The sequence below is a fragment of the Procambarus clarkii genome, chromosome 8 (assembly GCF_040958095.1).
Source record: "Procambarus clarkii isolate CNS0578487 chromosome 8, FALCON_Pclarkii_2.0, whole genome shotgun sequence".
NCBI classification, from domain to species: domain Eukaryota; kingdom Metazoa; phylum Arthropoda; class Malacostraca; order Decapoda; family Cambaridae; genus Procambarus; species Procambarus clarkii.
In genome coordinates, this window is record NC_091157.1 from 27,125,188 (window position 1) to 27,138,494 (window position 13,307).

Below are 13,307 nucleotides of genomic sequence, written 5' to 3' on the forward strand. Positions count from 1 at the left end.
TGTAAATAATTCCCCCTGTGTGTGACGATTGGGACGTTATACGTACTATGCGGTGCTCAGAGTGACTAAGTGCGACTATTGTGCAGTGTGGTGCTCGCTGTGATTAAGCGATTAAGTGCAATATTGTGTAGTGCGGTGCTCGGCGTGATTCGGTGCAATATTGTAGAGCGAAGGGTTCGCTGGGATTCAGTGCAATATTGTGTAGTGCGGTGCCCGAAGTAATTACGTGCAATATTGGCAAGTGAGGCGCCAGGAGCGATAAAGTGCAATATCGACGTAGAACAGTGCTCTGTGCGTTAAGTGCTAACGTGAAAACGGTGTGTTAAGTGCTAAGTGTTCCATCTGTGACAATGGCAGAAAAAGCTACCATCGATGATCTGGACGATGTTCAGGCTTTTCTGAACAGAGAGGACTGTCTTGCCAGATTAAAATATCTGAGCAAACCGGAACTTGTACTAGTGAGCACCTACCTGGAGATCAAGATCCGTGCCAGTGATTCCCGTGTGGAGATCTTGTCCAAGGTTCACCGGCATTTGAAGGCAGAAGAGAAACAGGAAGGCGAGACTCCTAGTATAAAGGAAGGTGAGGAAATAGCTTCCACTGAACTGGAAGGTAAGAGCAGTGATATCGAAAGTGATGAGAGTGAATTAAATATAAGTGTGCTTACTGTGAAAATGCGTGAACTAGAGATCCATCGAGAAATAGAATGGAAGAAACTAGAAATCGCTAAAGAAAGAGAAGAGGAAGCGAGAAAGAGAGAAGATAAGAAATTAGAAATGGAAAGAGAAAGACAAGAAATTGAAAGAGAGAGATTAGGAAAGGAATTAGAGATGAGGCGTTTAGAATTAGAAGAAAGGAAAGCAGAGCGAGAGAGAGAGAGAGAAAGAGAAGAGCGAGAGAGAGAAGAGAAACGAGAAAGAGAAGAGCGAGAGAGAGAAGAAAACGAAAGACAGAGACAACATGAACTAGAAGTATTACGATTAGGCGGTGGTCGGAGGCAAACAACGGACACCAGCAGTTTCGATCCGGTAAGGAACATCAAAATGGTCCCCAAATTCAATGAGAAGGAAGTGTCGAAGTTCTTCGCAGCCTTGGAGAAAGTCGCTGCCTCTTTGGAGTGGCCAAGGGAGAATTGGGCCATCATGATACAGTCAGTCTTGACTGGGAAGGCCCAAATCGCCTACTCCACGTTATCCCTTGACGACTCCGGCGATTACGACAAGGTGAAGAAGGTCGTGCTCATGGCGTACCAATTGGTACCTGAGGCTTACAGGCAGAAGTTCAGGAACCTGAAAAAGACCTCAGAGCACACTTTCACCGAATTCGCCACAATCAAGGAGCGACTTTTCCAGGAATGGTGTACCTCTCGGAAGGTGGAGACCAAAGAAGACCTCGAGCAGCTCGTCCTGTTAGAGGACTTCAAGGATTGTTTGTCTGGAGACCTCAAGACATACTTAGAAGAGCAGCAGGTGGAGACCTTGAGTGCGGCAGCCACCATGGCCGAGGAATACATCCTGACGCACAGGCCTTCTGCTAAGTATGTCCCGAGGAATTACCAGCGCCGGTTTGACAAACCTCATGACGAAGAGGAGACCCCCGTCCCACGAAGCGCTAAGAAGACGCCCCCAAGTAGCCCTCGAAGGACAAGTCCTAGCAGTCCGAAACACCGGAGTCCGAGGAGGAATATGGTGTGCTGGACCTGTGGGCAGAAAGGGCATGTAGCTGCTATGTGCCGAGGCAGAAGAGGTAGCGGCGCACGTAGGGAGGTGATGATGATGAGTTGTGTAACATCACCAGCAGGAAGCCAGTCTGTAACTACTCAGGAAGGACCAAGATTGTTTTCCCCTCACACTTCAAGCGGGTATGTAATGTCGGCAACTGGCATACGTCTCGCACCACACGCCCTTTGAATTGTTGTGGCTCTCCGCCTTGATACTTCAATTAACACCATATATAGGACTATTTGCGGCGAGGTGGTGGCCAACAGGTACTGCCACCATTGCCTACTATACCAAAGCAAAGGGGGATGGAACTCGAGGAACAATGAAATTTCCGACATCATCAAGAGGAGCCATGCCACAGTTGAATGCCCAGCTGAGAGAGAGCCCAGTCACCTAACGCCCTATAAATCTGCTGCTCATATTGGTTCCTGGAAGACCAATATTCCCTGGGAGAATGGCAAGCAGTTGATTATGGTATTTACTGTGCTCCTCTTGTTCACTGTGCTCTTTATGCTCACTGTGCTCTTCATGCTCACTGTGATCTTCATGCTCATTGTGCTCTTCATGCTTACTTTGCTCTTCACGCTCAATGTGCTCCTCATGCTCACTTTGCTCTTCATGTTCACTTTATTCTTCATGCTCACTGTGCTCTTCATGCTCACTATGGTCTTCATGATTCACTGTGCTCTTCATCCTCACTATGCTCTTCGTGCTCACTATGCTCTTCATGCTCAATATGGACTTTAAGGTAACTGTGCTCTTCATGCTCACTATGCTCTTCATACTCACTGTACTCTTCATTGTCAATGTTCTCTTCATGCTCTCAATGGACTTTATGGTCATTGTGCTCTTCATGCTCACTATGCTCTTCATGTTCACTATGCTCTTTATGCTCACTGTGCTCTTCATGATCACTGTACTCTTCAAGCTCACTGTGCCCTTCATGCTCACTGTGCTCTTCATGCTCACTGTGCTCTTCATGCTCATTGTGTTCCACATGCTCACTGTACTCTTAATGCTCACTGTGCTCATCATGCTCACTGTGCTCTTCATGCTCACTGTGCTCTTCATGCTCACTGTGCTCTTCATGCTCACTTTGCTCTTCATGCTCACTGTGCTATTCATGCTCACTGTGCTCTTCATGCTCACTGTACTCTACATGCTCACTAAACTCTTCATGCTCACTGAACTCTTCATGTTCACTGAGTTCTTCATGCTCACTATGCTCTTCATGCTCACTATACTTTTGATGCTCACTGTGCCCTTAATGTTCACTATGCTCCTTATGCTCACAATGCTCCTTATGCTCACTATGTTCTTCATGCTCACTGTACTCTTCATCCTCAATGTGCTCTTCATGCTCACTATGTTCTTCATGTTCACTGTGCTCTTCATTCTCACTGTGCAATTCATGCTCACTGAACTCTATATGCACACTATGGTCTTAATGCTCACTGTGCTCTTCATGATCACTATGCTCTTCACGCTCACTCTACTCTTCATGATCACTATGCTCTTCATGCTCACAGTGCTCTTCATGATCACTGTGCTCTTCATGCTCACAGTGCTCCTCATGCTCACTGTGCTCATCATGCTCACAGCGATCTTCATAATCACTGTGCTCTTCAACTGTACTCCTCATGCTCACTGTGCTCTTCATGCTCACTGTACTCTTCATGCTCACTGTGCCCTTCATGCACACTGTGCTCTTCATGCTCACCATGCTCTTCATGGTCACTGTACTCTTTATTCTCACTGTGCACTTCATGCTCACTGTGCTCTTCATGCTCACGGTGCTTTTCATGCTCACTGTGCTCATCATGCTCACTGTGCACTTCATGATAACTGTGCTCTTCATGCTCACTATGCTCTTCATGATCACTATGCTCTTCATGGACACTATGCTCTTCATGATCTCTGTGCTCTTCATTCTCACAGTGCTCTTCATGATCACTATGCTCTTCATGCTCACTATGCTCTTTATGCTCACTGTGCTCTTCATGGTCACTGTGCTCTTCGTGGTCACTGTGCTCTTCATGGTCACTGTACTCTTCATGCTCACTATGCTCTTTATGCTCACTCTGCTCCTCATGCTCACTGTGCTCTTCATGCTCACTGTGCTCTTCAGGCTCACTGTACTTTTTATGCTCACTGTGCCCTTCTAGCTCACTGTGCTCTTTATGCTCACTGTGCTCTTCATGCTCACTGTGCTCCTCATGCTCACTGTGCTCTTCACGTTCACTATGCTCCTCATGCTCACTGTGCTCCTCATGGTCATTATGATCTTCATGGTCCCTATCCTCTTCATGCTCACTCTGCTCTTCATTGTCACCATGCTCTTCATGCTAACTATGCTCTTCATGCTCACTGTGCTCCTCATGTTCACTATGCTCTTCATGCTCACTGTGCTCTTCATAGTCACTTTACTCCTCATGCTCACTGTGCTCTTTATGTTCACTGTGGTCTTCATGCTCACTGTACTCTTCATGCTCACTGTGCTCATCATGCTCACTGTGCTCTTAGCTCACTGTACTCTTCATGCTCACTATGCTCTTCATGCTTACTGTGCTCTTCGTGCTGACTGTGCTCTTCATGCTGACTATGCTCTTCATGCTGACTGAGCTCTTCATGCTCACTGTGCTCTTCTTGCTCATTGTGTTCTTCATGCTCACTGTACTCTTCATGCTCACTGTACTCTTCATGCTCACTGTACTCTTCACGCTCACTGTGCTCTTCATGCTCACTGTGCTCTTCATGCTCACTGTACTCTTCATGCTCACTGTGCTCTTCATGCTCACTGTACTTTTCATGCTCTCTGTACTCTTCATGTTAACTGTGCTCTTCACGCTCATTGTGCTCCTCATGCTCACTGTGCTCCTCATGCTCACTGTGCTCTTCATGCTTACTGTGCTCTTCAAGCTAAATATGCTCTTAATGCTCACTGTGCTCTTCACGCTCACTGTGCTCTTCATGCTTACTCTGCTCTTCACGCCAACTATGCTCTTCATGCTCACTGTGCTCTTCACGCTAACTATGCTCTTCATGCTCACTGTGCTCTTCACGTTCACTGTGCTCTTCATGCTCACTGTGCACTTCATGGTCACTATGCTCTTCATGATCGCTATGCTTTTTATGCTCACTATGCTCTTCATTGTCACAGTGCTCTTCATGCTCAATATGCTCTTCATGCTCACTGTGCTTTTCATGCTCACTGTGCTCCTCATGCTCACTGTGCTCTTCATGCTCACTGTGCTCTTCAGGCTCATTGTGCTTTTCATGCTCACTGTGACCTTCATGCTCACCGTGATCTTTAAGTTCACTGTGCTCTTCACACTCACTGTTCTCTTCATGCTCACTGTGCTCTTCACGTTCACTATGCTCCTAATGCTCACTGTGCTCCTCATGGTAATTATGCTCTTCCTGGTCAACATGCTCTTCATGCTCACTCTGCTCTTCACTGTCACCGTGTTCTTCATGCTAACTATGCTCTTCATGCTCACTGTGCTCTTCATAGTTACTTTACTCCTTATGCTCACTATGCTCTTTATGGTCACTGTGGTCTTCATGCTCACTGTACTCTTCATGCTCACTGTGTTCATTATGCTCACTGTGCTCTTCATCCTCACTATACTCTTCATGCTCACTATGCTCTTCATGCTCACTGTGCTCTTCATGCTGACTGTGCTCTGCATGCTGACTATGCTCTTCATGCTGACTGAGCTCTTCATGCTCACTGTGCTCTTCTTGCTCACTGTGTTCTTCATGCTCACTGTACTCTTCATGCTCACTGTACTCTTCATGGTCACTGTGCTCTTCATGCTCACTGTACTCTTCGTGCTCTCTGTACTCTTCATGTTAACTGTGCTCTTCACGCTCACTGTGCTTCTCATGCTCACTGTGATCCTCATGCTCACTCTGCTCTTCATGCTCACTGTGCTCTTCACGCTAACTATGCTCTTTATGCTCACTGTGCTCTTCACGCTCACTCTGCTTTTCATGCTCACTGTGCACTTCATGGTCACTATGCTCTTTATGCTCACTATGCTCTTCATTGTCACCGTGCTCTTCACGCTCACTATGCTCGTCATGCTCACTGTGCTCCTCATGATCACCAAGGTCTTCATGCTCACTGTGCTCTTCATGGTCACTGTACTCTTCATGCTCAATGTACTCTTCATGCTTACTATGCTCTTCATGCTCACTGTGCTCTTCATGATCACTGTGCTCTTCATGCTCACTCTGCTCTTCATGTTCACTGTGTTCTTCATGTTCACTGTACTCATCATACTCACGGTGCTCTTCATGCTCACTGTGCTCTTCATGCTCACTGTGCTCTTAATGCTCACGGTGCTCTATACGCTCACTGTGCTCTTCATGTTCACTGTACTCCTCATGCTCACTGATCCCTTCACGCTCACTTTGCTCCTCATGCTCACTGTGCTCCTCATGCTCACTCTGCTCTTCATGCTTACTGTGCTCTTCAAGCTAACTATGCTCTTCATGCTCACTGTGCTCTTCATGCTCACTATGCTCCTCATGCTCACTGTGCTTTTCACGCTCACTATGCTCTTCATGATCACTGTGAACTTCATGGTCACTATGCTCTTCATGGTCACTAGACTCTTCATGCTCACTATGCTCTTCATGCTCACTGTGCTCTTCATGCTCGCTGCTTTCTTTATGATCACTGTGCTCTTCATGCTCGCTGCTTTCTTTATGATCACTGTGCTCTTCATGTTCACTGTGCTCCTCATAATCACTGTGCTCTTCATTATCACTGTGGTCTTCACGCTCTCTGTGCTCTTCATGCTCACTGTGCTCTTCATGCTCATGGTGCTCTATACGCTCACTGTGCTCTTCATGATCACTGTACTCTTCATGCTCACTGTTATCTTCACGCTCACTGTGCTCTTCATGCTCATTGTACTCTTCATGCTCCCTGATCTCTTCACGCTCACTGTGCTCCTCATGCTCACTGAGCTCCTCATGCTCACTGTGCTCTTCATGCTTACTGTGCTCTTTTCGCTAACTATGCTCTTCATGCTCACTGTGCTCTTCATGGTCACTATCACTGTACTCTTCATGCTCACATTTCTCTTCACGCTCACTGTGCTCCTCATGCTCACTATGCTCCTCACGCTCACTGTGCTCTTCATGCTTAATGTGCTCTTCACGCTAACTATGCTCTTCATGCTCACTGTGCTCTTCATGGTCAATATGCTCCTCATGCTCACTGTGCTCTTCACGCTCACTATGCTCTTCATGCTCACTGTGCACTTCATGGTCACTATGCTCTTCATGGGCACAAGACTCTTCATGCTCACTATGCTCCTCATGCTCACTGTGCTCTTCATGCTCGCTTCTTTCTTTATGATCACTGTGCTCTTCATGCTCACTGTGCTCCTCATAATCATTGTGTTCTTCATAATCACTGTGCTCTTCACGCCAACTATGCTCTTCATGCTCACTGTGCTCTTCACGCTAACTATGCTCTTCATGCTCACTGTGCTCTTCACGCTCACTGTGCTCTTCATGCTCACTGTGCACTTCATGGTCACTATGCTCTTCATGATCACTATGCTTTTTATGCTCACTATGCGCTTCATTGTCACCGTGCTCTTCATGCTCACTATGCTCTTCATGCTCACTGTGCTCCTCATGCTCACTATAGTCTTCATGCTCACTGTGCTCTTCATGCTGTCTGTACTCTTCATGCTCACTATGATCTTTATGTTCACTGTGCTCTTCATGCTCACTGTACTCTTCATGCCCACTGTACTCTTCATGCTCACTGTACTCCTCATGCTCACTTTACTCTTCATGCTCACTATGTTCTTCATGCTCACTGTGCTCTTCATGCTCACTGTGCTCTTCATGCTCACTGTGATCTTCATGCTCACTGTACTCTTCATGCTCACTGTACTCTTCATGCTCACTATGCTCCTCATGTTTACTGTGCTCTTCACGCTAACTATGCTCTTCATGCTCACTGTGCTCTTCACGCTAACTATGCTCTTCATGCTCACTGTGCTCTTCACGCTCACTGTGCTCTTCACGCTCACTATGCACTTCATGGTCACTATGCTCTTCATGATCACTGTGCTTTTTATGCTCACTATTCTCTTCATTGTCACCGTGCTCTTCATGCTCACAATGCTCTTCATGCTCACTTTGCTTTTCATGCTCACTGTTCTCCTCATGCTCACTGTGCTCTTCATGCTCACTGTGCTCTTCAGGCTCACTGTGCTTTTCATGCTCACTGTCACCTTCATGCTCACCGTGATCTTCAAGTTCACTGTGCTCTTCACACTCACTGTGCTCCTCATGCTCACTGTGCTCTTCACGTTCACTATGCTCCTAATGCTCACTGTGCTCCTCATGGAAATTATGCTCTTCATGGTCTACATGCTCTTCATGCTCACTCAGCTCTTCACTGTCACCGTGTTCTTCATGCTAACTATGATCTTCATGCTCACTGTGCTCCTCATGCTCACTATGCTCTTCATGCTCACTGTGCTCTTCATAGTCTCTTTACTCCTTATGCTCACTATGCTCTTTATGTTCACTGTGGTCTTCATGCTCACTGTACTCTTCATGGTCACTATCTCTGTACTCTTCATGCTCACATTTCTCTTCACGCTCACTTTGCTCCTCATGCTCACTATGCTCCTCACGCTCACTGTGCTCTTCATGCTTAATGTGCTCTTCACGCTAACTATGCTCTTCATGCTCACTGTGCTCTTCATGGTCACTATGCTCCTCATGCTCACTGTGCTCTTCACGCTCACTATGCTCTTCATGTTCACTGTGCATTTCATGGTCACTATGCTCTTCATGGGCACAAGACTCTTCATGCTCACTATGCTCCTCATCCTCACTGTGCTCTTCATGCTCGCTGCTTTCTTTATGATCACTGTGCTCTTCATGCTCACTGTGCTCCTCATAATCAATGTCCTCTTCATAATCACTGTGCTCTTCACGCTCACTGTGCTCTTCATGCTCACTGTGCTCTTCATACTCACGGTGCTCTATACGCTCACTGTGCTCTTCATTCTCACTGTACTCTTCATGCGCACTGTTCTCTTCACGCTCGCTGTGCTCTTCATGCTCACTGTACTCTTCATGGTCACTATCTCTGTACTCTTCATGCTCACATTTCTCTTCACGCTCACTGTGCTCCTCATGCTCACTATGCTCCTCACGCTCACTGTGCTCTTCATGCTTAATGTGCTCTTCACGCTAACTATGCTCTTCATGCTCACTGTGCTCTTCATGGTCACTATGCTCCTCATGCTCACTGTGCTCTTCACGCTCAATATGCTCTTCATGTTCACTGTGCATTTCATGGTCACTATGCTCTTCATGGGCACAAGACTCTTCATGCTCACTATGCTCCTCATCCTCACTGTGCTCTTCATGCTCGCTGCTTTCTTTATGATCACTGTGCTCTTCATGCTCACTGTGCTCCTCATAATCAATGTCCTCTTCATAATCACTGTGCTCTTCACGCTCACTGTGCTCTTCATGCTCACTGTGCTCTTCATACTCACGGTGCTCTATACGCTCACTGTGCTCTTCATTCTCACTGTACTCTTCATGCGCACTGTTCTCTACACGCTCACTGTGCTCTTCATGTTCACTGTACTCTTCATGCTCACTGCTCTCTTCACGCTCACTGTGCTCCTCATGCTCACTGAGCCCCACATGCTCACTGTGCTTTTCATGCTTACTGTGCTCTTCACGCTAACTATGCTCTTCATGCTCACTGTGCTCATCATGGTCACTATCACTGTACTCTTAATGCTCACTGTTCTCCTCACGCTCACTGTGCTCCTCATGCTCACTGTGCTCCTCACGCTCACTGTGCTCTTTATGCTTACTGCGCTCTTCACGATAACTATGCTCTTCATGCTCACTGTGCTCTTCATGGTCACTATGCTCCTCATGCTCACTGTGCCCTTCACGCTCACTATGCTCTTCATGCTCACTGTGCACTTCATGGTCACTATGCTCTTCATGGTCACTAGAATCTTCATGCTCACTATGCTCTCCATGCTCACTTTGCTATTCATGCTCACTGTGCTTTTCATGCTCACTGTGCTCCTCATGCTCACTGTGCTCTTCATGCTCACTGTACTCTTCAGGCTCACTGGGCTTTTCATGCTCACTGTGACCTTCATGCTCACCGTGATCTTCAAGTTCACTGTGCTCTTCGTACTCACTGTGCTCCTCATGCTCATTGTGCTCTTCACGTTCACTATGCTCCTATTGCTCACTGTGCTCCTCATGGTAATTATGCTCTTCATGGTCAACATGCTCTTCATGCTCACTCTGCTCTTCATTGTCACCGTGCTCTTCATGCTAACTATGCTCTTCATGCTCACTGTGCTCCTCATGCTCCCTATGCTCTTCATGCTCAATGTGCTCTTCCTAGTCACTTTACTCCTTATGCTCACTATGCTCTTTATGTTCACTGTGGTCTTCATGCTCACTGTACTCTTCATAAGAACATAAGAACATAAGAACAAAGGTAACTGCAGAAGGCCTATTGGCCCATACGAGGCAGCTCCTATTCTATAACCACCCAATCCCACTCATATACTTGTCCAACCCGCGCTTGAAACAATCGAGGGACCCCACCTCCACCACGTTACGCGGCAATTGGTTCCACAAATCTACAACCCTGTTACTGAACCAGTATTTACCCAAGTCTTTCCTAAATCTAAACTTATCCAATTTATACCCATTGTTTCGTGTTCTGTCCTGTGTTGATACTTTTAATACCCTATTAATATCCCCCTTGTTATGTCCATTCACCCACTTGTAAACCTCTATCATGTCGCCCCTAACTCTTCGCCTTTCCAGTGAATGCAACTTAAGCTTTGTTAATCTTTCTTCAAAGATTAACAAAGTTTAATTTCTTCAAAGATTCATGCTCACTGTCTTCATCATGCTCACTGTGCTCTTCATGCTCACTGTACTCTTCATGCTCACTATGCTCTTCATGCTCATTGTGCTCTTCATGCTGACTGTGCTCTTCATGCTGACTATGCTCTTCATGCTGACTGAGCTCTTCATGCTCACTGTGCTCTTCATGCTCACTGTGTTCTTCATGCTCACTGTACTCTTCATGCTCACTGTACTCTTCATGCTCACTGTACTCTTCACGCTCACTGTGCTCTTCATGCTCACTGTGCTCTTCATGCTCACTGTACTCTTCATGCTCACTGTGCTCTTCATGCTGACTGAGCTCTTCATGCTCACTGTGCTCTTCATGCTCACTGTTTTCTTCATGCTCACTGTACTCTTCATGCTCACTGTACTTTTCATGTTAACTGTGCTCTTCACGCTCACTGTGCTCCTCATGCTCACTGTGATCCTCATGCTCACTGCGCTCTTCATGCTCACTGTGCTCTTCACGCTAACTATGCTCTTCATGCTCACTGTGCTCTTCACGCTCACTATGCTCTTTATGCTCACAGTCCTCTTCACGCTAACTATGCTATTCATGCTCACTGTGCTCTTCACGCTCACTGTGCTCTTCATGCTCACTGTGCACTTCATGGTCACTATGCGCTTAATGCTCACTATGCTCATCATTGTCATTGTGCTCTTCACGCTCACTATGCTCGTCATGCTCACTGTGCTCCTCATGATCACTAAGGTCTTCATGCTCACTGTGATCTTCATGGTCACTGTACTCTTCATGCTCAATGTACTCTTCATGCTTACTATGCTCTTCATGCTCATTGTGCTCTTCATGATCACTGTGCTCTTCATGCTCACTCTGCTCTTCATGTTCACTGTGCTCTTCATGCTCACTCTGCTCCTCATGCTCACTCTGCTCTTCATGCTTACTGTGCTCTTCAAGCTAACTATGCTCTTCATGCTCACTGTGCTCTTCATGCTCACTATGCTCCTCATGCTCACTGTGCTTTTCACGCTCACTATGCTCTTCATGATCACTGACCACTTCATGGTCACTATGCTCTTCATGGTCACTAGACTCTTCATGCTCACTATGCTCTTCATGCTCACTGTGCTCTTCATAATCACTGTGCTCTTCATTATCAGTGTGCTCTTCATTATCAGTGTGCTCTTCACGCTCTCTGTGCTCTTCATGCTCACTGTGCTCTTCATGCTCATGGAGCTCTATACGCTCACTGTGCTCTTCAGGATCACTGTACTCTTCATGCTCACTGTTCTCTTCACGCTCACTGTGCTCTTCATGCTCATTGTACTCTTCATGCTCCCTGATCTCTTCACGCTCACTGTGCTCCTCATGCTCACTGTGCTCTTCATGCTTACTGTGCTCTTTACGCTCACTGTGCTCCTCATGCTCACTGAGCTCCTCATGCTCACTGTGCTCTTCATGCTTACTGTGCTCTTTACGCTAACTATGCTCTTCATGCTCACTGTGCTCTTCATGGTCACTGTACTCTTCATGCTCACTGTGCTCTTCATGCTGACTGAGCTCTTCATGCTCACTGTGCTCTTCATGCTCACTGTTTTCTTCATGCTCACTGTACTCTTCATGCTCACTGTACTTTTCATGTTAACTGTGCTCTTCACGCTCACTGTGCTCCTCATGCTCACTGTGATCCTCATGCTCACTGTGCTCTTCATGCTCACTGGGCTCTTCATGCTGACTGAGCTCTTCATGCTCACTGTGCTCTTCATGCTCACTGTTTTCTTCATGCTCACTGTACTCTTCATGCTCACTGTACTTTTCATGTTAACTGTGCTCTTCACGCTCACTGTGCTCCTCATGCTCACTGTGATCCTCATGCTCACTGTGCTCTTCATGCTCACTGTGCTCTTCACGCTAACTATGCTCTTCATGCTCACTGTGCTCTTCACGCTCACTATGCTCTTTATGCTCACTGTCCTCTTCACGCTAACTATGCTATTCATGATCACTGTGCTCTTCACGCTCACTGTGCTCTTCATGCTCACTGTGCACTTCATGGTCACTATGCTCTTAATGCTCACTATGCTCATCATTGTCATTGTGCTCTTCACGCTCACTATGCTCGTCATGCTCACTGTGCTCCTCATGATCACTAAGGTCTTCATGCTCACTGTGATCTTCATGGTCACTGTACTCTTCAAGCTCAATGTACTCTTCATGCTTACTATGCTCTTCATGCTCACTGTGCTCTTCATGATCACTGTGCTCTTCATGCTCACTCTGCTCTTCATGTTCACTGTGCTCTTCATGCTCACTCTGCTCCTCATGCTCACTCTGCTCTTTATGCTTACTGTGCTCTTCAAGCTAACTATGCTCTTCATGCTCACTGTGCTCTTCATGCTCACTATGCTCCTCATGCTCACTGTGCTTTTCACGCTCACTATGCTCTTCATGATCACTGACCACTTCATGGTCACTATGCTCTTCATGGTCACTAGACTCTTCATGCTCACTATGCTCTTCATGCTCACTGTGCTCTTCATGCTCGCTACTTTCTTAATGATCACTGTGCTCTTCATGCTCACTGTGCTCTTCATAATCACTGTGCTCTTCATTATCAGTGTGCTCTTCACGCTCACTGTGCTCTTCATGCTCACTGTGCTCTTCATGCTCAT

The 13,307-nt window shown here is 46.6% G+C and overlaps 8 protein-coding genes across 8 annotated transcripts; all 8 read right to left on the minus strand.

Annotated features, from left to right (window-relative positions):
- Nucleotides 1–2,348: 2,348 nt before the first annotated feature.
- LOC138359870 (neurofilament heavy polypeptide-like) lies at nt 2,349–2,864 on the minus strand. The gene has a single exon (XM_069319626.1). The coding sequence runs from the start codon at nt 2,862–2,864 to the stop codon at nt 2,349–2,351; it is 516 nt and encodes a 171-aa protein (XP_069175727.1).
- Nucleotides 2,865–3,213: 349 nt separating this feature from the next.
- Nucleotides 3,214–3,831, minus strand: LOC138359871 (neurofilament heavy polypeptide-like). Its single transcript, XM_069319633.1, has one exon. The coding sequence runs from the start codon at nt 3,829–3,831 to the stop codon at nt 3,214–3,216; it is 618 nt and encodes a 205-aa protein (XP_069175734.1).
- A 51-nt stretch (nt 3,832–3,882) lies between these two features.
- On the minus strand, nt 3,883–4,227 carry LOC138359872 (neurofilament heavy polypeptide-like). The gene has a single exon (XM_069319635.1). It carries the CDS (start codon nt 4,225–4,227, stop codon nt 3,883–3,885), a length of 345 nt encoding a protein of 114 aa, XP_069175736.1.
- Nucleotides 4,228–4,240: 13 nt separating this feature from the next.
- LOC138359875 (uncharacterized) lies at nt 4,241–6,043 on the minus strand. Its single transcript, XM_069319645.1, has one exon. The coding sequence runs from the start codon at nt 6,041–6,043 to the stop codon at nt 4,241–4,243; it is 1,803 nt and encodes a 600-aa protein (XP_069175746.1).
- A 30-nt stretch (nt 6,044–6,073) lies between these two features.
- LOC138359876 (neurofilament heavy polypeptide-like) lies at nt 6,074–6,553 on the minus strand. Its single transcript, XM_069319654.1, has one exon. The coding sequence runs from the start codon at nt 6,551–6,553 to the stop codon at nt 6,074–6,076; it is 480 nt and encodes a 159-aa protein (XP_069175755.1).
- A 6-nt stretch (nt 6,554–6,559) lies between these two features.
- On the minus strand, nt 6,560–8,119 carry LOC138359877 (streptococcal hemagglutinin-like). The gene is made up of 2 exons (XM_069319663.1): nt 7,501–8,119; nt 6,560–7,368 (listed from the first exon to the last, which is right to left on the minus strand). Exons 1-2 carry the CDS (start codon nt 8,117–8,119, stop codon nt 6,560–6,562), a joined length of 1,428 nt encoding a protein of 475 aa, XP_069175764.1.
- A 313-nt stretch (nt 8,120–8,432) lies between these two features.
- LOC123749128 (neurofilament heavy polypeptide-like) lies at nt 8,433–11,573 on the minus strand. Its single transcript, XM_069319670.1, has 4 exons — nt 10,986–11,573; nt 9,452–10,219; nt 8,984–9,410; nt 8,433–8,935 (listed from the first exon to the last, which is right to left on the minus strand). Exons 1-4 carry the CDS (start codon nt 11,571–11,573, stop codon nt 8,433–8,435), a joined length of 2,286 nt encoding a protein of 761 aa, XP_069175771.1.
- Nucleotides 11,574–11,592: 19 nt separating this feature from the next.
- On the minus strand, nt 11,593–13,307 carry LOC138359884 (neurofilament heavy polypeptide-like). Its single transcript, XM_069319677.1, has 2 exons — nt 12,210–13,307; nt 11,593–12,096 (listed from the first exon to the last, which is right to left on the minus strand). Exons 1-2 carry the CDS (start codon nt 13,305–13,307, stop codon nt 11,593–11,595), a joined length of 1,602 nt encoding a protein of 533 aa, XP_069175778.1.

Coding starts and splice junctions, on each gene's coding strand:
- LOC138359870 (XM_069319626.1), bottom strand. CDS start 2,864: ATGAAGAGCACAGTGAGCATGAATAGCACAGTGAGCATGAAGAGCAAA.
- LOC138359871 (XM_069319633.1), bottom strand. CDS start 3,831: ATGAAGAGCACAGTGAGCATGAGGAGCAGAGTGAGCATAAAGAGCATA.
- LOC138359872 (XM_069319635.1), bottom strand. CDS start 4,227: ATGATGAGCACAGTGAGCATGAAGAGTACAGTGAGCATGAAGACCACA.
- LOC138359875 (XM_069319645.1), bottom strand. CDS start 6,043: ATGAAGAGCACAGTGAGCATGAAGAGCACCGTGAGTATGATGAGTACA.
- LOC138359876 (XM_069319654.1), bottom strand. CDS start 6,553: ATGAGCATGAAGAGCACAGTGAGCATGAAGAGCACAGAGAGCGTGAAG.
- LOC138359877 (XM_069319663.1), bottom strand. CDS start 8,119: ATGAAGAGCATAATTTCCATGAGGAGCACAGTGAGCATTAGGAGCATA. Junction 7,369..7,500: donor GAGTACAGTGAGCATGAAGA/GTACAGTGGGCA, acceptor TGAGGAGCACAG/TGAGCATGAAGAGCATAGTG.
- LOC123749128 (XM_069319670.1), bottom strand. CDS start 11,573: ATGAAGAGCAGAGTGAGCATGAGGAGCAGAGTGAGCATGAAGAGCACA. Junction 10,220..10,985: donor CAGTGAGCATGAAGAGCACA/GTGAGCATGAAG, acceptor GTTCTTATGAAG/AGTACAGTGAGCATGAAGAC. Junction 8,936..8,983: donor TAGTGACCATGAAGAGCACA/GTGAGCATGAAG, acceptor TTAAGCATGAAG/AGCACAGTGAGCGTGAGGAG.
- LOC138359884 (XM_069319677.1), bottom strand. CDS start 13,307: ATGAGCATGAAGAGCACAGTGAGCATGAAGAGCACAGTGAGCGTGAAG. Junction 12,097..12,209: donor CAGTGAGCATGAAGAGCACA/GTGAGCATGAAG, acceptor GAGCACAGTAAG/CATGAAGAGCACAGTGAGCA.